Raw genomic sequence first — 26,248 nt, 5'->3', positions numbered from 1 at the left:
ATTAAATCCAACTTTCCGCTACTGTTTCACTATTGTTAATTTTTTAAGATAAAAAAATAGTTGTTCGCAGTGAATTTTGCCATACAATACATAGAAATACAAGATAGATAAGTACAAAAAAAAATAAAAATATACGGCACATTTGTCTTGTATATTTTTTCCATGCATTTAATCATAGAACAATGCCCAGCGTAGGTGCATTTGTTCCATTGTTCAAAGCATAATTGAACGAGTTACGTAATGTCCGATGTGCCTGAGAGGTATTCCCATACCATGTATGATGGACGTAATGATTAAATAAATTTAAATTGACTTTACTGTTATTGAAAATCTTGCTCTGGTTTTATTTGGAATTTATTATTGATTAGTTCAATTTAAACTTGTGGTTGATAAACTCACCTGTGATCTACAAGACCAGAACTTGGATTCCTACTGTGACATCTGATCACTGTGTCATGTGTTAATCTGCCATCGCCCTGTTGAGGCAGGTCCAGAGGGTCGTCGATAATATTTCCCGCGCTTTCAGCGTACAATCCTGTCATCGCGTACATACTTTCGTTTCTGCGGTGTCCTGCATGGTAATTGCTGCCGGATTCAGATCTGCAATAATAATTATTTTATTGTTTTGTTAAAAATTATTTTATTTTCTTTTTAAATTAATGTTATTTAATTTTAAATAATTTTTATTGGTTTATATTGCCGATAGACGTATGTTGTTTAATAAATAAATAAAAAATAAGTATAAGAAATTTATGAATTTTTTTTTTTTGACAAAATTCAGTTTTATTTTCTAGTCCTATAAATTGAACAAAACTTATTACTAGTTTCAATCTGATAAAAAGTTTGAATAAAAAAAGTTTTGGGAAAAATTATTTCAAATTTTAAAATTAAAAAATTTATAGAGTTTTATTATTAGCAAACAAATGCAATGTAAAAGAAGTTGTTGGTAAGTTCTACTGGTACAATGAAAAAGAAAAATTTTTTAATATCAAGTTACCTTATTTGAAGTAACAAATTGTTTGTTTTTAAAGTTGAAATAATAAATTGTATTTTAAATTTTATAACTAAGTTCGTGTTTTAATTTTGAATGTAAATAATATTAAAAATTTTTTGTCTATTTAATTTTAACTAAATACAATAATATTGACAATTTAAATTTCAAATGTTATTTTAAAAAAAACAACTTTCCTTTACTTTACTTTACTTTAAAATCTCTAAATTTTAGAAAAATAATATTATTTTCACAAAAAATGTTATTTATAAATTAGATATTTTGATATTTAAATTAAAAACAATATTTAACAGTTATTGTTTGAAAATTAATATTACTTTCACATAAATTTTAAAAATTCACTATCTATAAATATACCAAATTTAATTAATTTTTGAACAGTAATTCTATGACCGACTGTACTATCTTTTAAAAATTTTTCTACTCAATTTAAAACAATGAAATTCTTTAAAATTAATTTTTTTTGTTTTAAAGTAATAAAATTAGGTAATAAAAGTAGTAAAATAATTAAAAATTTTGAATTGAATCTTAAAAAAATTAACATTAGATCATTTTTGTCGGTAAATATTTACAAGTGGGGTCAATCATTTTAATTTTCATTTTTTTGAACGAAATTTCTATTTGATTTTATTGATATATTTTTTTTTGAAAAATACCTAAAAAATTAACAATTAAAAAATTGATTATCACAATTTAAAAAAATTTTCAAAAAAATTTATAAATTTTTTAGAAAATTTTAATATTCAACTTTTTCTTTTTTAATTGATCGTTTTTTTATGTACTTTTCAAAAAACAATGTATCAAAAATATCAAAAAAAGATAGAATAGAAATTTTATGCGAAAACATAAGAGCCAAAATTTTTTTCTAACTTTTGAAGGCAAAAAAGCTATCGAAATCTTAATTTTTTTCTTTCACGACATTTTTTATCATAAATGCGCTGTAAAAACAAGCAGAGTAAAGAAAAAAATTTAAGAATGATAATTTTTTATTTAGTTAAGGCTCAAAATAGGGTTGACCCCACTTGTAAATAATTACCTTTTTTTCTATCAAATAAATTATTATAAAATAAATAAAAAAAATTAATAAATTTAAAATTTTCTTCACATTATTTTTCTTACAGTGTACCACTGAGTATATGAATGCATCGCTAGCTAATTTAATTGCAAAATGGCGTTAAATTATGTCTACAACTACTTAAATTTTTCTTCTCAAAAATTTATTACATTTTCTTTTGTTACTTTTATTTTTTTATGCTTACTTACTCGAGTAGTTATGAATATAAGGGGATTGATGCAATCCAAATTTCGACGTTCTAATTAGCAAATTGTCTAATTAATTTAACTCCATTTTAGAGAATCTTTCATTTGTACGAAAAAACAATTAGTTCAAAATTTATTATTACTTTAAAAAATAATTTAATATCTAATAAAGGTATAATATTTTGGTTTGGATAATTCAAATAATTTATGATTAGACTATTGTTGTATCAAAATGTTAAAAAATCACCCTCTGAAAAATAAGGAGTTAAACATATTGCTAATTAGACCGTCGATATTTTATTTAATTTTTTTTTTTTTTTTTTGGCTATTTTGTCATTAAGAAAATAATTTTAAAAACAATTACTTTGTAAAGATTATTAACCCTTTAATGGCTACGGCTATTGGGTTTGGTTGATTATAAATAAATAAATAAATAAATAAATAAATAAAAAACAAATTTTTTTTAAGCGGTTAGAAATAAATATCTGTAAAATAAGAAAGGCGTAAATTTTCTAAAGATAAAAAAAAATTATTAGCGATAGATTATAGATTAACTAAAGATGTTAGATAAAAGTGAATTGAGTTAAAAAAAAAGAACATGATGTAATAATGACGTAATAAATGACCTCTTGTGACCAAAGCCACTGTAGCTGTCATTTCTCTTGTGACCAAAGGCTGTTGATATACTCTCAGCTCGCTTGTGTCCGGTTTCAGGGCGTTTATGTCCGATAAACCCGCTGCCGGACTCGGTACGTCTGTGGGCGAACATGCTAGAGCTCGAGCCGTTTCTCTTGTGCCCGCTGGTCGAGGCCATGGCTGCTGCTGCTCCTGGTGATAATAATTCTCTTTCACTGGTAAGCTCCTCGACCTCCAGGCTGCGTTTACTCGTCCACACCAAGGGAATCACTAGTTCCGGCTCGGCATTATTTTTGTACTCCTCGACATCCTGAAATAAAAAAATAAAAAAACAATCAATGCCTCAGTGATCATCCTCAAATATTTACAGTGACAATTTAAATTAAAGCTACGAAGAGTTAAATGAACAGCTTGATTGAAATTCAAGCTTTAATTGAAATGGGTGATTCTGATGAAGGCTCCGCACGACGGATTTAATCCTAGGAATACCCGCTCGTGCTAATTGATTTCACAATTGACCGGGTGTGTAATTTAAATTTGCGGTAATTTCGATTAATAATACATACTACGGTTTGTCGATGCCAACAGGCAACATGCCAATTTTTATACCGATTACACGTGCCCCAAATAACTATTAACTATTGCTATTATTATGAGGTTTCAGCAGCTAATGTAAGATTTTTAAGATAAATAATTTTTAGTAATTATTTATTGTAAATAATACAGATGAGCAACCTTGCAGTCACTATGTGACTGCCGTGACTTGTGAACTATAAATAAATAAAATTTTGCTTTATTAAATGATGACTTTTTTTAAATTGAACTGTATTTTCTTAAATATTGAAGTTTTCCAAGATATAAGCTCATCCCGATGTTACACTCATCAAGAGCTTTCATTTGAGTACCCACATGCATTTTTGATATATTTTTCATATATACATATATATATAATATATATAAATATATGAAAAATTGATGTGGGTACTCAAAATAAATGTCTCGATGAGTGTAATGTCGGAGTTAGCTTATATCTTTAAAAATGTCAATAGTTCATAAGATATTTGTTAAATTGCATTGTATTTTCTTAACTATTAACGTTTTTGAAGATATAAGCTCATCTTGATGTTAGACTCATCAAGAGCTTTCATTTGAGTACCCACATGCATTTTTGATATATTTTTCATATATTCATATATATAAATATATAAAATATATGAAAAATTGATGTGGGTACTTAAATGAAAGGTTTCGATGAGTGTAACATCGGGATGAGCTTATATCTTTAAAAATGTCAATATTTCACAAAATACAAGATCATTTCTTAATTATGTATCTAGAGATAGAGCATTTTCGAATGCAGCCTAAATACTTATAATAAATACTTAATAAATTGACTATCGGTGAAAATAATATGAAATCTTAAAAAGGCATTCTTAAAATTTATAATTAAAAAATTATATTTATTAATTTATTAGAGTTTAACTCAATTAAGATAAAATTGCAAGTGTCAATAACTGAGTTTTTTACCTTATTTATACACTAAAAAAATTTTTCTTGATAAAATTTTAAGAAATAAAATAAGATTTTTAATATAAACTTTTTTTTGTATTTTTAAATTATTGAGTTTGTAACATTACATGACACTTACGTATAATTATTACCAATTGTCATTTATAAAGATGAAAAATTTTTTTAATAAATTTATTACCGGTCATACTATTGAAAAAAATACAATTATCAGCACGAAAATTTTCTTTTGATAAACTTTGAGAATTTTTCTACTCAAATTAAAAAGATGTTCTTAAAAATTATTTATTTTATTAAAGTTATTTTTTTTTCTTTTTAGTTTGCAAAATATGTTGAAAAGCTTATTAAATTATAACTTTAATTTTCAATGAAGAAATTTATTTTGAAAAAAAATATCTTTCAGTGTATCAAAAATAGAATAATTTTAAAATAAAATTTTTTTTTTAATTACATTATAATTAATTTTCTTTTATCAAATTAGTTTCCTCTTTCAATTTATTAAAAAAATTTAATGTAAAAAAAATTTGATTTTATCTGTAGTGCTTATTTTGAAAAAAAATATTGAATAGAATTCTAAATATATAAAATATATAAAATTTAAAAACGAAGATTGAAGAAATCGATTAGATTTTCAACCAAGTGATGCGTAACCGCGCTTCAAGCATGCAATAATATTATGATAAAATTGATCAATATTTATTACATTATATTATTATTGTTTTTATTGACGTAAAAGAAAAATGAGAAGAATAATGTTGACGTCATACTCAGGAAGTATAATTTTATTTTTCATTTCCCCGGCTCACCACTTTCTCTGCATCTTTCACACTCTGGTGATATTATTATTATATTAAATTATATTATATTTATTCTCATAATTTAGTATTGTTACTGGCATAGTTTAATTCAATACTACGGCAGCGGTAGATTAAATGGTGAGGAAAAAAGTGTGATTGAATAAAATAGGCATGACAGGAAAAAAGAAAGTGTTTGTAATGAAATGTTGGAAATGAATTAAAGTGTGTACATACGAGCAGCTGATGCTATAGATACTCAATTTTTTAACAGCGACCTTCAAGGCTGCACGTAATCGACCATCAGAAAGTAATAGAGGAATGAGGAATTAATATGAGAAAGAAATTGTGTTAGTATGAAAAATCCGTTTTTTTTTTGTTTCATTTTTAAAAAGGGGATAAAGATTTTTTGCGAAATTTGAAATGTCAAAAGAGCCAAAAGAAGAAATTTAAATTATTGGAGTATTTTAATCTTTAAAAATTTTTAAAAAAAATTTTGTGTAATTTTTTGTTTTAGAAATTCTCTGAAAAATTTTTTCAATTGAAAAAAAATTTTAATTGATAATATTACACATTTTTTCTTTAAAATTTCCACATTCTTGATTTTTTATTTTGTAAAAAATAAAATAGAATTTTTTAGAGCTTTTAAAAACTCTTTAAAAAGGCTTAAAAATTTTTTTTTCACAGAAAAAAAATTTTTTGAATTAAGAAAATCATTTATAAAAATTGAATTAGAACATTTTTTGATGCCTTATCTTATTTATTTATTTTTTTTTTATTTAATTCATCTTTTAATTTTATAAAAATAAAAAAAATAATTTCATTTTTGTAAAGAACATATTGAAGTATTTACACAAGATATTTTATGTCAGTCAATTATTTCCAAATTTATACTAATATTTGAAACTGTTTAGAACATTAGCACAATAATTGGGCTACAAAAAATTTAAAAAGCTTTTTCTGAAAGCTCGAATTCACTAATACATATATATTAATTAATTTAAAAGCATTTACACATTTTTTCAGAGAAAAAAAAATTTTTTGAATTGAGAAAATCATTCATAAAAATTGAATTGGAAAATTTTTTGATGCCTTATCTTATTTATTTATTTATTTTTTTTTCATTTAATTCATCTTTTAATTTTATAAAAATTAAAAAACTAATTTCATTTTTGTAAATAACATATTTAAGTATCTAGACAAGAAATTTCAAGTCAATAAAGTATTTAAAAATGTTTACTTATATTTGCAAAGCTGTTTAAAGCATTAGCACAAAAATTGGGCTACAAAAAATTAAAAAATCTTTTTCTCAAAGCTCAAATTTACTAATACATATACATTAATTTTCATAATAATGAATTAAAAAGCATTTGCACAAAAAATGATCCAAATCCCTTTTTTATCCTTCAAAACTTCCTATTTCTTCTGTATAATCATATTTTGTATCTAAATTAAATTCAACTTAAAAAATAAAAATGATCTTGAATTATCAAAAGAATAAACAAATATTAAATTTTTCCGTCAAAGTAAAATATTATAAGAATAAATACAAAGTAATAAATAATTTAGCGTACTTCGGATGTCTTCTGTCGAACGTAACGTGACATCCAGAGGAATTTCATTGATCAAAAATAAATAAAATAAGTAACAAACAATAACAATAAAATAAAAAGATAAAGTCACTGAATAACTATCGTGCACTTTGCTTTTGCTGGCACGAAAAGCTCCAAATGGTGACCCAGTGCCCACCCCATCGCTGCATCAGAAAACACTATTCCACTACTAGTACTTTGGTAAAGCCTTATAACACGCGACTCAAAGTTAAATCTTTACTCGTATCACATGTACTGCTATTAAATATCACATATCATATATTGCATATGATATACTTCTCGATAAAATACTTGTATCTGCTTTACTTGTTCAGGAAGATATTAAAGTACGAGTCGTTTAGTTAGCAATACTTGTAATAAGTACTTTCGAAGTACTTTTGTGCAAAAATCCATCAGTTGGATTATATGTAATATATATTTATAATAAAGTAATATATATTTCTTCACACGGAATATAGAATTAAATTTTTAATAAAATCCGCGAGTCCCGGTACGATAATAGTCCTCATATCATCGCTGCCGAGCAAGAACTGTCGCACTGTTGGTATCAAAACTCCTGTAGAGTATGTACTAAGTATGGGTATGCAATGCACGTGGTTGATACTTTACTTGTACTTGTACTTGTACGTGCAATAATAATAATAGTAGTAGTACTCTGCGATAGGACTTTAATCGAAATATCGAGCGACTATTTATTGATCCTAGTTAACGTGTATTCTCACTGGTTAAATAAACAACTAAAATATTCTATGTCAACTGATAGATCAGTATTTGTATTAATATATATATTATTTATTATGCATTATATGTATCAAGGTAAGTTTTTTTTTTTTTTTTTTTTTTGATTAGATCAAACTTTTTTTTATGGAATATGAAAGTCATTGTGGTAATTATACAAAAGCTTCTCAGAAAGTCTGATTAATAATTAATAACTATTATCGTTTTTTTTTATCTTGATTGAAGATTGAAGATTAAAGTTGGTGGAGGTTGATGGAAAATTGAGTTATTTGTTTTGGTTTTTTTTTTGTGGTAAGAAGGTAAATAGAAAAGGTGGAAGTTAAAATCTTAGAAAAGTCGATTAGTTTTTATTACGCTTGTTAAGGGAAGTTGAAACCGCAAGGCTACTTTTGAATTTTAATTTATTTTAGGTTTGATATTTAGAAAAATAAGTCTTGATGGTTATTTGAAGTCTTTTGAGGTTTTTACCATTGGAGATTTAATTAGTGGTTGGTTTTTTTTTTCTATAGATGACAACAAAGAATTATTTTTTTTATTTAACTTAGTTTACTTTTTGTAGGGATAGATTAATAAAAATTTGAGTTATGTTTCACAGGGATAAAAGTAAAAAATTTGAGATATTTTATTGCTATTATTATTATTATTATTATTATTATTATTATTATTATTATTATTAAGCTAATTTTATATTAATGAAAATTAGATTAATAAAAATTTGAGTTATGTTTCAAAGGGATAAAAGTAAAAAATTTGAGATATTTTTTTATTATTATTATTGTTAATTATTAAAGAAGATTTATTATTTTTTAAGCCAATTTACCCGATCCATTTTTAGACTATTCAATTTTTATTTATTAATTATTTTCACCACAATATTGTCGGTATGAATATATAATAATTAAAAATTTTGATTTTTAAAACAATTTTTAATTAGGATTATATAAAAATGTTATTGTGGTGAAAATAATTAATAAATAAAAATTGAATAGTCTCCAGGTGGATCAGGTAAGTTGGCTTAAAAAAATAATATATCCTCTTCAATAAGTAAAATCACCGATCTTAGTAATATTTCCAACATTATTATTATTATTATTATTATTGTACTAAACTTATTATTTCTTTTAAAATTGATTATATCTAAAAGTTATAATAGAAAAAAAAATCAATAATATCACGTGAGTAAGAAAAATTTAATATCATTAATGATTATTCAAACTTCATGGCCGCTTTAGAATTTTTACTAATTCTACTCGAAATTATAATGAATTTAATTACATAACAAAGTTTATTGTCTATTTTTATTCATAATAAAATATTTAAAAAATTATTAAGCTTTATAATAATTTTGATAAATATTTATGTTATTTATTTAGAAACTCCAAAAAATTTATAATTTGTTTTTTTTTTTAAAGAAAACATTTTGTGTTGTAAAATATTTGTTCTAAGGTATTATTTTTATTATTTGATTAAATATAACCCGCATTTACAGTAAATTGAAAAATTGTTAAAATTATTGTAACAAATTTTTGATTTCAATTATAATTAAAATTAAAAGAAAATTTTCTTATAAAAGAACCAAAAAAAGTATTTCCATATCCATATAATGAATAAAAAATATGTAAATTTATAATTAAATTGATACTGCAGAAACTCATAAAAATTAATGAATTTATTAATAAAAAAAAATCATCATCTGTCAATTTAAATTTTTAGAAATTAAAGTTTGGCAGGACTTAAAGTTATATTAAAAAAATCGATAAGTAGTGTCAAATATAAATGTACCATACGCTTCGATTTTTTCTTGTCCAGGTGACCTATATCTGTCTGAATTACGCAGTACCTAGTACATAGTTTATGTCTAGAAGAAGAGAGAGAAAAGAGAAGCGCAGGTGGTGAAGAAGAGAAAGAAAAATGAATACGTAATCAACGCTATAGATTTTAAAATAATTTTTTTAAATGAAAAAATAATAAAATAAAAAAGAAACTTCAAGCATAAAGAAATAAAATAAAATGAACGCAGTAATGGAGGCTAAGTTTGCAGATGGGCTCAACATCATTTCACCGGTGGGTGATTACTTGGGAACGGAGCCAAAAATAAAGATCCTTTAATCAAACTTCCACATTAATTACCAACACAATATTTATCATTAACAATTTTTTTTTTGTTTATTTGCTGTTCATTCTTTGAATGAAAATTAAAATAAAAATAATAAAAGAGCCCAGGTATTCTCAACTCCCGTATTTTTACATCTGTTATCCAACTTCCATCCGATATTATTTTATTTTTTACTGCATTGCAGAACGATCTACGTTAATGCATTACGTTGCAGTAAATTCAAGCCAGCAAATAGGCGTAAATATATTTTATATATTTATATATACACAATATAAAGTCAAAAATGTCACTCAGATTATAAATACCGACAGTAGGTGGAAAAAAAATATTTATGCATGACATGATATATTAATAAAGTATGACGGTTCAATTTTTGTTGAAAGAAAAAATTTGTAACAATGGATATTTACGTATTTTGGTAAGCCAATAATTATTGTGTGTTTGAACAATTGTTTCATGTTTCAGTGCTGGGAATTCAATGAATGCTTAATTTTGTCTGCAATTCAAGTTTCGGGGAATAATTTCTTTCAGTTGAGAACTTATAGAAATTTAAATTGCGCGCTGCACTTTATCCTACACGAATAAGAAATCAGGGTTCACTCTTTCGATTGGTATCGAGAATATCGATACTAAACTAAAGGGGTGATAAAATTTTAAAATTCTAGATAAATTTATTTCTTATGATTGTTATAAACCAATTCAATTATTTTTGCATTCTCTACACTGATAGAAGGATTTCTTACTATTTAAAAAGATTTCTTTGTATTTAAGAAATCATTTCTTAAACATCATTTTTTAATATTTAAAAAATATTTCTTAAATACAAAGAAATATTTCTTAAATATTAAGAAATATAAATACTAAGAAATATTTCTTAAATATTAAGAAATATAAATACTAAGAAATATTTCTTAAATACAAAGAAATATTTTTTAAATACTAAGAAATATTTTTTAAATGCTAAGAAATGATGTTTAAGAAATGATTTCTTAAATACAAAGAAATCTTCTTAAATGCTAAGAAATCCTTCTATCAGTGTACAAGGTTTTAAGGTCAAAATATTGATTCGTTAATAATTTTTTTTAAAATTATCAATTATTTCGATACTATCATTCTAATACGTCGTATCCCACATTTAGAAAATTTTATAGCAGACGGTAAAAATGATTAATTTTTAACATTGATTAAATGGGATTCAACGGATGGAAATATTTATTTAAAAAGTATTTATTAAACACTATTTGACCTATATATTTTAAATGGTTACACGCGTTAATATCCCCAGATAAAATAGGGTAGAAATACTGTTTGTGGCCACTGTACCGTTTATGGCCATTTATTGTTCAAATAAACGATAGAAATGAATTTTTCTGCCCTCCAGGCGGAAAGTGGCAACTTTCGGCCCGCTGCGCTAAACGAAATTGCCGCTTTCCGCCTCTGTCGGACAGAAAAATAGTATACAAACCTATGGCAGGAAAATAATAAATATCTCAGATCACATATATGTCGACCTCGGCTTCGCCTCGGGCAACATATATGTGTTCTGAGACATTTCTCATTTTCTTGCCACAGGTGTGTAATATACTATATATTAATAAACCATTACAAGCTCAATTTGTTTTAATATAAATTTTTTAAAACTCAACAAAAATATTGTTAAATTATAATATTGTAATATTATAATTTTTTATAAATTAATTCAAATGTTAACTGGCCAAAAACGGTGCTAAGGTGGCCAAAAACGGTACTTCTACCCTATTTCCTGACAAAATATCCTCGAGACTATCACAGTACACTGAGAAAAAAAAGTACTACTCTTGAAAAAATTTCCTTATCACAAGAATTGATCAAATTATTTTTTGTTTAATTCAAGTGAACCTATTCGTTTGTTAATCTATCAAAATTAATGTCAATATTTTATTATCATGATAGATACTGATATTCTTTTGCCAAAAAACCAAAATTTATTTTAAACGATTCTTGAGCCAAGAAATTTTTTTCTGAACAAAACAATTTTTTTTTCTCATAGTAAAAAATATTGTGTAAAATCAACACAATTTCTGTATTAAATACGGTCTGAAATAGTTTTTTGTAGACCGTATTTGACACAATATTTTTTATTGTGAAGATATGTTGGCCTATTTTTAGATAAACATATACAAAATCTGTGATAAAAAGGCAGAACACGGTAAAAAGCTAATAAAAGTAATATTTATAGCAGATAAATAATTCTCGTGATATTTCGATTATTAATATTTGATTGCAGTGATATTTTGTCCGGGGATATTAACGCACGTAATCATTAGAATAGCAGTATCGATTTCTGTACCAAAAAGTAAGTTCACTAATTTACAATTGATGATTGAAAAAAATGTATTTTTTCTTTCTTCTTTAAAAAATTCACAAGTTTTACAATCTAGTAATATTGAGAAACTATAGTCTCCTTGAACCAAATTGCGAGTATGTTCACAAAGGTTTTATCAAATTAACACGTTAAGTTAATTAACATTTTCTTTAAAAGTGCACTAGTGTAATAATAATAATAATAATAATAATATTAAAAAAAATAACAATAAAATTCTTGCAACTAAAAGTACAAAACCAAAAACAAATTTAAATTTTATTACTGTTTTATGAAAATATATATACATATCGTAGACTTGAAATTGTAAAGAGAAAACGGTTAGTTCATTGTCTGGCGCAAACGGCATTGATAATTGCGAAAAATCGAGCGTAGAATATTGCAGAGTAGGCGGCCAATTAGTGCAATATATAACTTGTTTTGCTTTAGTGTACTTAGATGTATTAATACGAATACATATACATGTTAATATAGATTTAAGTGTGTATAGGGGCGTTAGTCTAAGTCTAAAACGCATAGCCGATCCATTTGCCGAGTTAATTAATCCAGCAACTAGTAATCCAGTACAGGAGATCGAGAGTTATGTATACACAGGATTAATATAAGCTAAGCTGGAAAAGCTTTCGCTTTCAAGCTACTGTCCATGTTACGATAATATTTATTGGCCTTTGAATCACCAGTAGCAGTTTCCATGCAATTTATCGACTGTTAAACTTATTGCTTTGGATGTTGGATCTGTCGACTCAGATGATGAACACGTGGGCGAATGATGTTTGTTAATATGAAGATGTTTGTAAATTGATAATTATTATTAATGTGGTTATGATTATTATTAATTATGACGGTGATCGAGTTTGTGCAGTTAATGAAAAGAGATGGAGCCTTATACGTCAATATGTATAAGCCGAGATGAACGTTCGGTTCTAATGTAGATGTTGATCTTGTATGAGTCACTTGACTTGCTCTAATTGGGTCGCGACTAACTGGATCTACTTTAAATCTTGAACGCTCAATGTCTAATGTCATTTTATTTACAAATTGTTTCTTTATTTTATTTATTATTTTATTTAAAAATTTTTAATAATAATAATAAATAATAACTAACAACTTTGCAGTCACTATGTGACTTATAAACTATAAATAAATAAAATTTTGCTTTATTAAATAATGACTTTTGTTAAATTGCATTGTACTTTCTTAACTATTGACATTTTTAAAGATATAAGCTCATCCCGATGTTACACTCATCAAGAGCTTTCATTTGAGTACCCATATGCATTTTGATATATTTTTCATATATACATACATATAATATATATAAATATATGAAAAATTAATGTGGGTACTTAAATGAAAGGTCTTGATGAGTGTAATGTCAGGGTGAGCCTATATCTTTAAAAATTTCAATAGTTCACAAGATACAAGTTCATTTCTTAATTATGTTAAATTGCACTGTACTTTCTTAAATATTGACATTTTTAAAGATATAAGCTCATCCTGATGTTACACTCATCAAAAGCTTTCATTTGAGTACCCACATGCACTTTCATATATCTTTCATATATACATATATACAATATATATAAATATATGAAAAATTGATGTGGGTACTCAAATGAAAGGTCTTGAGGAGTGTAATGTGGGAGTGAGCTTATATCTTTAAAAATGTCAATAACTCACAAGATACAAGGTCATCTCTTAATTATTGATATTTTTTAAGATATAAGCTCATCCCGATGTTACACTCATTAAGAGCTTTCATTTGAGTACCCACATGCATTTTGATATATTTTTCATATATACATATATGTCATATATATAAATATATGAAAAATTGATGTGGGTACTCAAATGAAAAGCCTCGATGAGTGTAATGTCAGGATGAGCTTATATCTTTAAAAATGTCAATAGTTCACAAGATACAAGGTCATTTCTTAATTATTGATATTTTTAAAGATCTAAGTTCATCCCGATGTTACACTCATTAAGAGCTTTCATTTGAGTACCCACATGCATTTTGATATATTTTTCATATATGGATGATTCTCTGTAAGGATGTTTTTTGCTGTCCCAGGTATTTTTTTATTAGAAAAATTGTTATTTTGTTACTAAAAAAAATTGATTACGAAAGTAAAAAAACATTTCTATTTGGAGCATTGAAAACTAAAATGGAATAAATTTTGGTTTTTTTGCTATAAATTCGTAAACCACCGAAATGTCAGTCCCCTGGGCTGTCCTAGTCCCAAAATTAAAATTTTAAGATTAAATTTTAAGTTATTCGTCAATAATATATAATTTGGTCCATAATGTTTATAAACTTAATTAGTTAACTAACAATCTTCTTCAATAAAAAGTACCGAAAGTTAATTTGTTTCATTAAATTCATTAACCATTAAACCAAAGTTTGTCCCAGGCATTTTAAGATCAGTCCCCTGCCAGAAGTTCAAAGCCAAAAAAAAAAAATCTAGCGTGTTATTTTACCTTTTGTAAGGTTTATAAGGATCTAACTAGCCGTAAGTTAATAACCATAGGCCTGGTAGCGCTTTATTGCCATTTTATTTAGTGTCAAAGCACCGTTTGTTCTGGAAATATGGGTCTGGGCCACTTCAAAACTCAGTCCCCTGGTAGCCATTTTTTGTTTATAATTTATTTATAAAATTGGATCCATAAGTCTTAATATTATTCTAATTAATGTAAACATTCATTGAGAACTTAAAAAGTTGAATGCATTGAAATAGTTTGCTTGATTTTTCTCAATTTGATAAAAAAAATTAGTCCCCTGTCATGTTATATGGCAAAAGATACACAAATATCGAAAAAGCAAAAATTAATTCGGCTGTTTATTTATTATAATTAAGCTGATAGTTTTGTAGCCCTTGTTAATTTTTTTTCTAATAAAATCAAAAATAATTTGGTCGGACAATTTTGTACAGATTTAAGACGTTCTTACAGAGAATCACCCATATACATATATATAATATATATAAATATATGAAAAAATTGATGTGGGTACTTAAATGAAAGGTCTTGATGAGTGTAACATCAAGATGAGCTTATATCTTTAAACATGTCAATAGCTCACAAGATACAAGGTCATTTCTTAATTACGTATCTAGAGAGTATCTTCGAATGAAGCCTAAATACTTATCATAATAAATTGAATATCCGTGAAAATTATATGAAACCTTGGAAAGGTACAATTTCAAGTCGAGACCTTTGCAATGACACTAAATTTAATAAAAAAAACCGATTTTATCATATGACTATCCTGGATACAAAATTTTTCTTGTTCTCTTAATAATAATCATCTCGGTGTAAATTGTTATTATTATTATTTATAAAAATGGCATCTTGACATATTTATACCGTTATGTAAATTGGGACATTGAACGGAGATTGAATAAGAATCTAAATTCACAAGAGTGACTTTAAGTGAATTGCGGAGGAGTAATACGAAAAAATGTTTTTCATTTTAGCAATTTATATTTATTTTACCAAGTCAATGACTTTTTTAAGTGTATTAAACGGTGTTTCATATTCATAAATAAATGTGTATTTTTTACGATGAGCTCATTAACGATCGGCTGTCAAAGTCAAAAGTACGACGAGTTCCTTCATAACAGGTCATAGCGCCGGAAAATGGTTTCCCAGATCTCGTTAACCTCCAAGTTAATATACCGAGCTAAGTACAATTAATAGTAATAGCGCACGATGGGAATTTTTTAAGCTTACAGCTTAAGAAAGATTTTGAGAAACTTTATAGTTGCAGTTGTAGTTATATATTGTAGTCATTATTTGTAAGCTAAAATACTTTTAAGCTCTTTGGTAATTCTGTTTTCATTTTATAAGATTAGATTATACTTTGTTAGAAATTTTTTATTATTGTTACTGTTTGATAATAATAATAAGAAAAATAACAACAACAATAAAAATATTTTTTTTTAATATTCATATCAGCTGTCTAATTTTAAAATGAAGCAACTGTAAAATTTTTAGACCTGGTTATCATCAATATTATTGCATTTTTAATAATTTTAAGTAACTAATTTGATATTTCTTTTTCTTTTAAATATTATTGATGTATCTTTTGTGTCTAAATCCAATTTTTTATCAATTTAAAATGTAAACTTGTTTTTCATAAGGAAAATTTTAAAAAATCCAAGCAATGTCAGTTACTGTGTTTTAAAAGAGGGTGGCTAAGATGATAAATTGACTATCTCTAAAAAAATATCAAACTGTGAAAATACATAAATTCAGATTACGACCCTTCAGGTGACACTATAAAATCCCACTTTAAAATGAATATATGCCCGTCATAAAATTTTGCTTACTCTCTTAATCATTAAAAAAAAAAATAATAATATTAAAAAAAAAAAACTAGCAACCTTGTAGTCACTATGTGACTGCCGTGACTTGTGAACTATAAATAAATAAAATTTTGCTTTATTAAATAATTACTTTTGTTAAATTGCACTGTACTTTTTTAACTATTGATGTTTTTAAAGATATAAGCTCATCCTGATATTACACTCATCAAGAGCTTTCATTTGAGTACCCACATGCATTTTTGATATATTATTCATATATACATATATATAAAACATATAAATATATGAAAAATTGATGTGGGTACTCAAATGAAAGGTCTTGATGAGTGTAACATCAAGATGAGCTTATATCTTAAAAAATGTCAATATTTCACAAGATAAAAGGTCATTTCTTAATTATGTTAAATTGCACTGTACTTTTTAACTATTGACGTTTTTAAAGATATAAGCTCATCTCGATGTTACACCTACCAAAAGCTTTCATTTGAGCACCCACATGCATTTTTGATATATTTTTCATATATACATATATAATATATATAAATATATAAAATATATGAAAAATTGATGTGGGTACTCAAATGATAGGTCTTGATGAGTGTAACATCGGGATTAGCTTATATCTTTAAAAATGTCAATATTTCATAAGATACAAGGTCATTTCTTAATTATCTATCTAGAGATAGAGAATTTTTGAATGCACCCTAAATACATTGTCATAAATTGACTAATGGTAAGAATGATATGAAACCATGAAAAGACACAACTGTAGGTAAAAACTTTTCCAACGATACCAAATTTAACCATAAAAACCCATTTTATCATATAAATATACTGGCCACAAAATTTTGCTTATTTTTTTAATAATATAGATTATCAATTAAATTAAAAAAATTCTTCAAATAATTCCAAACACCAGTAGGCGTTAAAGTATAGAAAATTCTCAGAATATTTAATATTCAATAAACACATTCGAGTAACACATGGAAAAAATAATTTTTATCTGTGTACCAAACTCACGGCTCAGTGATATTCTTAAACATATGTACCATGTGGGAGAGGTTTCTTTTTTTACGTCTCCTCAGAGTTATAAAAGATTAAACAGTTAAGAGAAGTTTCTAGAAAAAAAACACATATATAAAGTATAAACTACAATTTATATCGTAAACACATAACTATTAATATAATTTATCAAATTTCTCTTGACTAACCGAACGTTAATAAATTAATTCAATTAAACATCGGATCCAATAAATTAACGTTTTCTATGCCAATATAACAGTATCGCGAATAAATTTTAATTTCAGTTGATTTGATTAAAACATCACACGAGCTGGTGAATATTGAATATTAATTTAAAAAAAACAAAATTTTAATAGCTTCCTTGAACATTGTGTGGCCACAGGACATTGCTCTTGAAACAGTACACCGGTACTGGTACATATTGTATCGGATAATATTATATCATGTGTGTGTATGTGTATGCACATATGATACGAGATGAGAAATGAAACCCAATATACGTATTCTGTTGTAGCCGTAAACCGGACGTGGGTCTGCATGTAAGATACCTATATCTATATGCAATATGTAATATCTATACACTTGATACGCGAATCTATTATCTATGACGATTTATAACGGATATAGAAATATTCCGGTACGATTAGGTCACGAGTCACTTGCCACAATGCATACCAATAGCATTGAAGATACTCAACTAAATTTATCTATCATCAATTCCAATTCAGTAAATTTATTTTATTTTATTTTAAAGGCAAAATTTATCTTCTTGCATCTTTACATAAAACATATTTATTTATTTATTTATTTATTAGAATGTGGAAGCAGATTTTTAGTGTCGGTTATAGTGATTTATAAAAGATGCACTGATAAAAAAATTTTGCTTCGGGAATTATTATTTAGAAAAGTTTTTTAAGTGGAGAAATTTTTTTTTAAAGAATTTTTTTATTTTATTCATAATTATAAAACTTTTTAAAATTATTTTTTTGATTCAAAATTTTTTCTTTTGAATCAAGTCAATTTTTTATTAGTATGATTTGTTGCTTGAATAAATTTCTTATTTTTTTGTATCAAAAATTAAAGATAAAAATTTATAATACTGAAATTAAGATATATCTAACAATTTTTGTGATTTTTTATAACACTGAAGTTAGCCGACATTTTTAATTTTTTGATTTTTTTTTAATTATTAAATTACAACTGAAAAATATTTTTTAAAGATTACACTTACAGTTTTTCAAGTTTTTTACAAATGAAAATTTTTTTTTATTTTGTAATAATTTTTTTAATAAAAAAAAATTCTAAAAATTCTTAATGTTGGCTAATTTAACTTTCTTGATTTTTTAACAAATAAATAAATACTGATTAAAAAATTCTACAAATATACATTTAAAAAAAATGTCTTTTAAATATTTCCTTAGTACTAATTTATTTTTTAAATAAAATTGTGTCTGCTAATTTCAGCTATTTAAAAATTTTTTGTCAAGTATAATTTTTGGCAATAAATTATCAAAAAATTAGTAAGTGTTCAAAAGATGAAAAAAATATTTTTTCAAATATAATTAATACAGAATACTAAAAGTCATATTTGTATTAAATTGTAAATTTTAGAAAAAAAAAATTTTCATTGTTTTTTTTTTTATTAATAATATTATTAATTATTTGATAAACATCCAATTAAAAAAAAAATTTATTTTGATAAAAAAAGATAAAGATTTATAATTTTTCATTTACTGGAAAAATAAAAAATTAATTCAATTTTTTATTTTTTAATAAGGACAATAACTTTTTTTTCTATGATCCAATTATCTTTACCCCTTAAAAATGGAAAATAAATGAAAAGATAATCAATAAGTGGAGCATAAATTTAAACAATCGTACCGAATCTTTTCCTTGTCAGGCCTGATTAGAATAAAAATAACTGACTTGGAAAAAAATTTATTTTCATGAAAACAAAGGGATTAAATTTTCCCAAGAAGTAAATAAGAGTTAGAGCTAAATTTATTGTAGGGCGTAATGAGTAATGTGAGATATGATTGGTGATTTATATTCATGATTCAATCGCTTGTGGATTGATTTGATAATCGATTGGTAGACCTTAACCTCGTTTAATGGATAGGTGGAAATCAACGACGACTGAGACCGTTTTACTTTCTCCAGATTCTATGTAATATTACTACTATACGCTGTAGTAAGCTTTGCTTTGTTGTAAACATATATACGTGTTTATGAGTAAGTGTGTAAAATATAAGAGTGTACACATCATGTGAACACGTAATACTTCGAGGTGGGATATAAGTTATAAATCCACACGTGTGGAGTTTATATATAATAATAATAATAATAATAATAATAATAATAATAATAATAATAATAATAATAATAATAATAATAATAATAATAATAATAATGATAATAATAATAATAATAATAATAATAATAATAATAATAATAATAATAATAATAATAATAATAATAATAATAATAATAATAATAATAAAGTAAAGAGTTAATTCTCATATCACGTGGAGATGATGTATGTATATAATATTATATATATGTATGATATTATTATTATTATTATATGAACGAACTAGGATGTTTTTACTTTATATTGCTAGTATTAGTATATAATATAGCTGTTATGTTTTATATTTCGTTGGCAGTAGTTGTAAGTCATCGTTGTCTCTTTCGAAATTAATGTAACCAGACTTTCGAACTACTTGAAAATATTTTTCGTAATAATTTTACTTGGTATGTTATACCGATTATATAGTTAGACTCGGTTTGTTTATGACAACAAAACTTTTGCTTAAAGAAGAAATTTTATTAATATATATATATATTGATAGAATAATAAATAATTAATTGTTTAAGTTGTAGACTTTGAGAGATACATTAGAATTTTTTTTTAATTGTTAATTATGGAATTTTTTAGAAAATATATTAAATTGATAAATTTTTGAGTCATTTCTCATGACTGTCATCATTGTCTTTTTTTTTAATTTGGAGTATTTTAATTAAAAAAAAATTATTATTGATGTAAGATTTATCAATATTTAGAAAGATTTTGAATCGAAATTGTTACTTAATATTTTATTAATAAATTTTTTCATTAATAAATTTTAATAATAATAATTAAAAATTTTTTGGATTATCTATATAATTAAGAGAATAAGAAAAATTTTGTTTTCAGGATAGTCATATGATAAAATTGTTTTTTAAAATGAAATTTAGTGTCATTGCAAAGGTCTTGACTTGAATTTGTGCATTTTCAAGGTTTTATATTATTTTTACCGATAGTCAATTTATTATGATAAGTATTTAGGCTGCATTCGAAAATGCTCTCTCTAAATATATAATAAAGAAGTTACCTTTTATCTTGTGAAATATTGACATTTTCAAAGATATAAGCCCATCCCGATGTTGCACTCATCGAGACCGTTCATTTGAGTACCCACATGAATTTTTCATATATTTATATATTTTATATATATAAATATATAAAAAATATATCAAAATGCATGTGGGTACTCACATGAAAGCTCTTGATGAGTGTAACGTCGGGATGAGCTTACATTTTTAAAAATATTAATAATTAAGAAATGACCTTGTATCTTGTAAACTATTGACATTTTTAAAGATATAAGCTCACCCCGACATTACACTCATCGAGACCTTTAATTTGAGTACCCACATCAATTTTTCATATATTTTATATATCTATATATATGTATATATGAAAAATATATCAAAATGCATGTGGGTACTCAAATGAAAGGTCTCAATGAGTGTATCATCAAGATGAGCTTATATATTTAAAAATCTCAATAGTTAAGAAAGTACAGTACAATTGAACAAAAATCATTATTTAATATATCTAAATTTTATTTATTTATAGTTCACAAGTCCCGGAAGTCACATAGTAACTGCAAGGTTGCTAGTTATTATTATTATTCCAAAAATTACTAATGAACTGTTAATAAAATTTTTAAGTAAATATTTTCTCTAATTAAAAAAAAAATACAGATAAAAAAGTGATTAATTGATTTATAAAAAGCTATTAAGTTCCCTCTTATCTTATCAAAGAATGACAGTACCTGAATACTCATTAAACCAATATTACTCATTAAACCAATAAACTCATTAAACAGTAATAATTACAAACTTAAACAATTTAAAACTCGCGAGTAATTAAAGAAAAAACAAATACAATTAAGAACTAGGAACAATTACAAGTAAAAAACGAAGTTATCCTCAGTGAAATAAATAAAACAAGTCTGCTACTGGCAATAAGTAATTGAGTTAAATGACGGTCTCGGTTACTGCACGCGCTCATACTGTCACATGTGTCGTGATGATTATACATAATAAAACTAGTACTCTTGTTGTCAAGTCACCTGTACCAGGTTATATATGTATTATATATTATATATTAAAATAAAAATTACTAGTAGTGCTTCTAAAAAAGTGAATCATCATCATTATCTATAATCAAAATTTTTCTATTTTATTTTTAAATATTTAAACTCAACTATATATTATATATATATATAATATAAAAAAATGTAAAACATTAACTAAACTTTGAATATTTAATAAAGAGTTGGTAAGCAAAAAGCAAGAAATAAGGAGCAGGAGGCAGCTGCCTGAATAAGGAGCAACTTGGAAGTTAGCAGACTTGAAGATAGCCGACCTTTACATAGTAGACTCTTATATCTCCACCACCCCCAGCTCCTCCTTCTTCTCGCACGCTTCAGGTTTTTGACCGCAGACGAGTATAAGACGGTGTAATGTAAGTGTAAGTATAAATAAGCAGAAATACCGAGTTGGTAAAGAGGAAGAGAAAGACCTAAGCTAATACTAACCAATCTTTTATATATTCTTCACAATACTACTTGGATGTTATATTACATCGAGGAAGAGAGCTTAACTGACACTTGATGATACGCAAGTCGTGTCGAGGTCATGGCAGTCAGTCGACTAGATCTCACCAGATACCTTTGCTTTGCCATTGTCATTCACTTGCATTGTTACTCTGTTTTTTTTTTTTTTTATTTTTATTAAAGTCGTTGCAACATAATCACATTGCAGCCGTGAGAATCTGGATCATAAAATATATTTATTGAAGATTTTAAAGCTTATAAGATATATTTTTCATTTTTTTTTAAATTTATAACAAAATCCTGACGGCCACCATTTTTTTTTTAAGAAGATTTTTTAGAAGATAGTTGAAGAGATAAAGGTTGATTATTTAAAATTTTTGTAGTTATTTTTGTTATTTTATAATTTAAAAAATTAAAATGTGAATTTTTTGGTAAGTCTAATTTTAATAATAATAATAATAATAATAATAATAATAATAATAATAATAATACTTTGAGATTTTTGTATTATTATTATTATTATTATTATTATTATTATTATTATTATTATTACTATTCTTATTAGACTTTAAGAAATATATTAGAATTTTTTTTCAATTGTTAATTATGGAATTTTTTAGAAAATATATTAAATTAATAAATTTTTGAATCATTGCTTTTTTTTTTAATTTGGAGTTTTGAATCAAAATTGTTACTTGATATTTTTTAATGAATTTTTTCATTAAAAAATTTTAATAATAATAATAATAATAATAAATTAAAAATAAGTTATTATTATTATTATATAAAATATTTATTTAGTAAATTATTATTTGAATTGAAAATATAGCAAGTAAACTAAATATCGAGGTCAGTGTATTTTGAAGCAAAGCAACGAGCAAATAAATAATTATATTAACAACGGAACGTGACATTTTGTGAGAATTATTTTGTTTGTTATTTAGTATTTTTAATTTCAATGCGAAAATATAAACTCTATTATATGAAATATGCAATATAACTACAATATACTCCCGTTAATAAACGCAGCCCGTTTATTCATATATATTTATATTAACAAATACATTCGAGTAATAAATATACATTGTACTAGTAAATCCTTTGAGAGTGAACGGTTTCAACGAAGTGCAGTTACGGATTCAAAGAACAAGTTAATTATCACAACTTCCCGTCCTCATTATAAAGCAAAAAAAAAAATTTATTAAAATAAAAATATCTAATGAAATAAAAAAAATTTCTATAGTTTAATTTCGTAAATTTAATCTTGTTAAATTTTTTTTTTGTAATAATTGTAAAACTGTGACTTATTTTCATTGATCTCAAATACATAATATATATTAATTTTTTAATATTCAAGCTTTAGTAAAATATTTTTTAAAATATTTAAAAATATTAAAAATTTATAATTGTTATTTAAATAAAACAAAATATTTCTTTTAATTATATTGAAGCATTGATCAGATATCAATATTTTTATAACAGTAAAAATATTAAATGGGATATTTAAATTTAGGATGATGCAACCTTTAATATTTTATGAAGTTACATTTCAAGTAAATTGATTTCTCATCTTTTTTTTTTACACGCTTTAATATCACATTCATAAATTAAAAACAAAGTATGACTAGTGATAAATAATTTTAAAGGGTATTTAATGCCCTTTTAAATACGTAAACATGAAGAATTTTTTTTTATTAACTCATAAAATAAATATCATTTGTAATTACTCATTTAAAAGAACTTTAAACATAATAATTATTTTCCAAAAGATTTATAGATAAGATAAAAATCAAATGTGTACAAAAAACTTCTTTTAATTTCAATAGAAAAAAAAATCGTGAGTTTATACTTATTACCAGAAAATAAAATAAAAAACAAGTGTAATTTAATAAATAATATTTAATTAATGCATTGTCACGTAATTCAGTTATGAAATATTTAAAATTCGTAAAAACAAATAGTGGATTCACGTGACAACGCATTAAAAAACTTTCACGTGTCTTACACACAATATTTAAAAACATCTATCAGAAATAAAATATTATTTTATATTAATTGAATATTAATATTAATACCAAAGCAGTGTATTAAGTATATATGTATATATTTAAAGACGCAATATTGATTTCCATTTTTAGAGAAGAATGTGAGCGAGTCCCGGACGGTGTTTAGTTGCCAGAAAGAATGAAAAGAAAAGTAGACCTATAAAAAAGTAAAAAAAAGGTGGGTATAAAAGATACAACGTGAGGAGAAAAAAAAATCTAAAGAAGAGGATAGAGCTGAGCTGAGAGTAGAGAGGAATGTCGAGATGACGAACAGATGGTGGCCGTGGTGGAAACCTTTTACAGCTGAGTCAAGTTGCATGTACACAAATCGATACCGTGCTAAAAAATAGCTTATTAATTTGCTTGTACATTTGAATTACAAGTTAAGCAAACTCGCTCTTTTTTAATTACATACAATATAAATATTAATTAAACAAAGTTGATTTGATTGTTCGTGTTTGTTACAACGACTTACAACGATAGAGAATCTAAAAAAAGAGAATGTCTTATCGTTGTTGCTGCAATCGTATTATCTGCATTTAGAGTATACAGTCGTTTACTATTTATCGTATCGGTAAACATTATTTGACTTAATCGATACTAAAACTTAAGCTTTGTTTAATCACAGAGCTAATAAACGATTTAATTAACTTTTATGGTACGATTTAGGAACAAATATCCAGCTAGGTGACGTGTTTTTGTTGCAAAGACTCCTGGTATTTTTTTAGTTCAGATTTTCGAGGTAAATTCCAATTCTAGTTAGCTTGAGAATGAGGAAAAAATACTTTTTTCAGGAAGAAGAAAGAAATGATCTTGAAATAGTCTTGTAAAGACACTCGAGGCCTTCCAGCCTTTCAATATGCACTTAAAAAGACATAAATACATAAATATCACAAAGCTTGTCTTTTTTATCATAGTTGATTTTTCTGCACGAGGCCAGAATCTAAAAACTTTTAAATTGCTTTATACTTTTACACTTTATCTATTAAATATTGATAAAGCATTAATGTGTTAGATGGTGACGATGATTCAGACAATATCCTACAGCTGAACGTTTCAATAGATAACGATGAAGACGTTATTTAAAAAAAATAATTTATGATAATTATGTTATGAATATAAAGACGTACGAGTTTCAAATATTTGTGAGTGAGTGTATAGAATCTTATCGAACAGAAAAATAAATACGTGGATATGAACGTGTGTTGGTTTTATGGTAATTATTTAGGTTGTGGTTGTAGGCTCACATATCTGCTGTTTGATGAATTTGATATTAATTAGCAGTATAATGTATAATGAAAAATTTTAAATGTAAGAATTTACCGAATGGACGCTTGCTCTGGAGATTCCTTTGTGTTGGAGGAGTTAAAAAAAATCCTCGTGGTGACAAGGCGGTAAAAGGGCCCAGAACATTTAGCACATTCACCAATGCACATTAACAGATCCGAGATCACTTATTTTTTTGTTACTTAACCGATGGTTATAATTAATCGCACTACACAGTGGTTGTAATTTAGATTTTTCCGTCAACTGTGTTGTTTCGTTTTGGTTTATTTTATTTATTATTAACAAGGTTTATCACATGGGCACGGACAGCATCCAACCGTCAGCTCGCGATTGGAATCATTGAGAGTTCGGGAGATCATACACCAGCTGTGTTTTTGTGGCTCCGATGGATACACTAGTTGTGCGCGTGCGTCGCTGCCATTTGCTTTTTTAAGTATGGCGGGGGAAAGTTTATGGCGCGAAAATTTAAATTTGGGAGGTGAAATTTTTTGAAAATTTTGTTGGCAGCAAAATTGAAAATAATTATTGGGATTTTGTATTTCACTGTTCTTGTAATATAAATTTATAATGTAATCGTTAAGATTACAATAATTCTAAAGTTAGCCGACGTTTTTGAATTTT

At 25.2% G+C, this 26,248-nt stretch overlaps 1 protein-coding gene across 4 annotated transcripts in view; it reads right to left on the bottom strand.

Moving 5' to 3' along the window:
* LOC123263445 (solute carrier organic anion transporter family member 3A1) overlaps window positions 1–26,014 on the bottom strand; it is a 38,596-nt gene extending 12,582 nt beyond the window's left edge. Inside the window, exons 1-3 of one of the 4 annotated variants that reach the window (XM_044726220.1) lie at window positions 25,664–26,014; window positions 2,899–3,218; window positions 400–600 (exon numbers count right to left, since the gene is read on the bottom strand). In XM_044726220.1, the coding sequence (XP_044582155.1) occupies window positions 400–600; window positions 2,899–3,086 (389 nt within the window). In that variant the 5' untranslated portion in view covers window positions 3,087–3,218; window positions 25,664–26,014. Of the gene's footprint in view, window positions 1–399; window positions 601–2,898; window positions 3,219–6,803; window positions 7,197–21,509; window positions 21,555–25,663 lie in introns of those variants that run through there. The other 3 variants (XM_044726218.1, XM_044726219.1, XM_044726217.1) reach the window with 3 other exon arrangements.
* Between the last annotated feature and the right edge of the window lie 234 nt (window positions 26,015–26,248).

The sequence above is a fragment of the Cotesia glomerata genome, linkage group LG4 (genome assembly GCF_020080835.1).
Source record: "Cotesia glomerata isolate CgM1 linkage group LG4, MPM_Cglom_v2.3, whole genome shotgun sequence".
Lineage (NCBI taxonomy): Eukaryota > Metazoa > Arthropoda > Insecta > Hymenoptera > Braconidae > Cotesia > Cotesia glomerata.
This window is presented reverse-complemented; position numbering and strand designations above follow the sequence as displayed.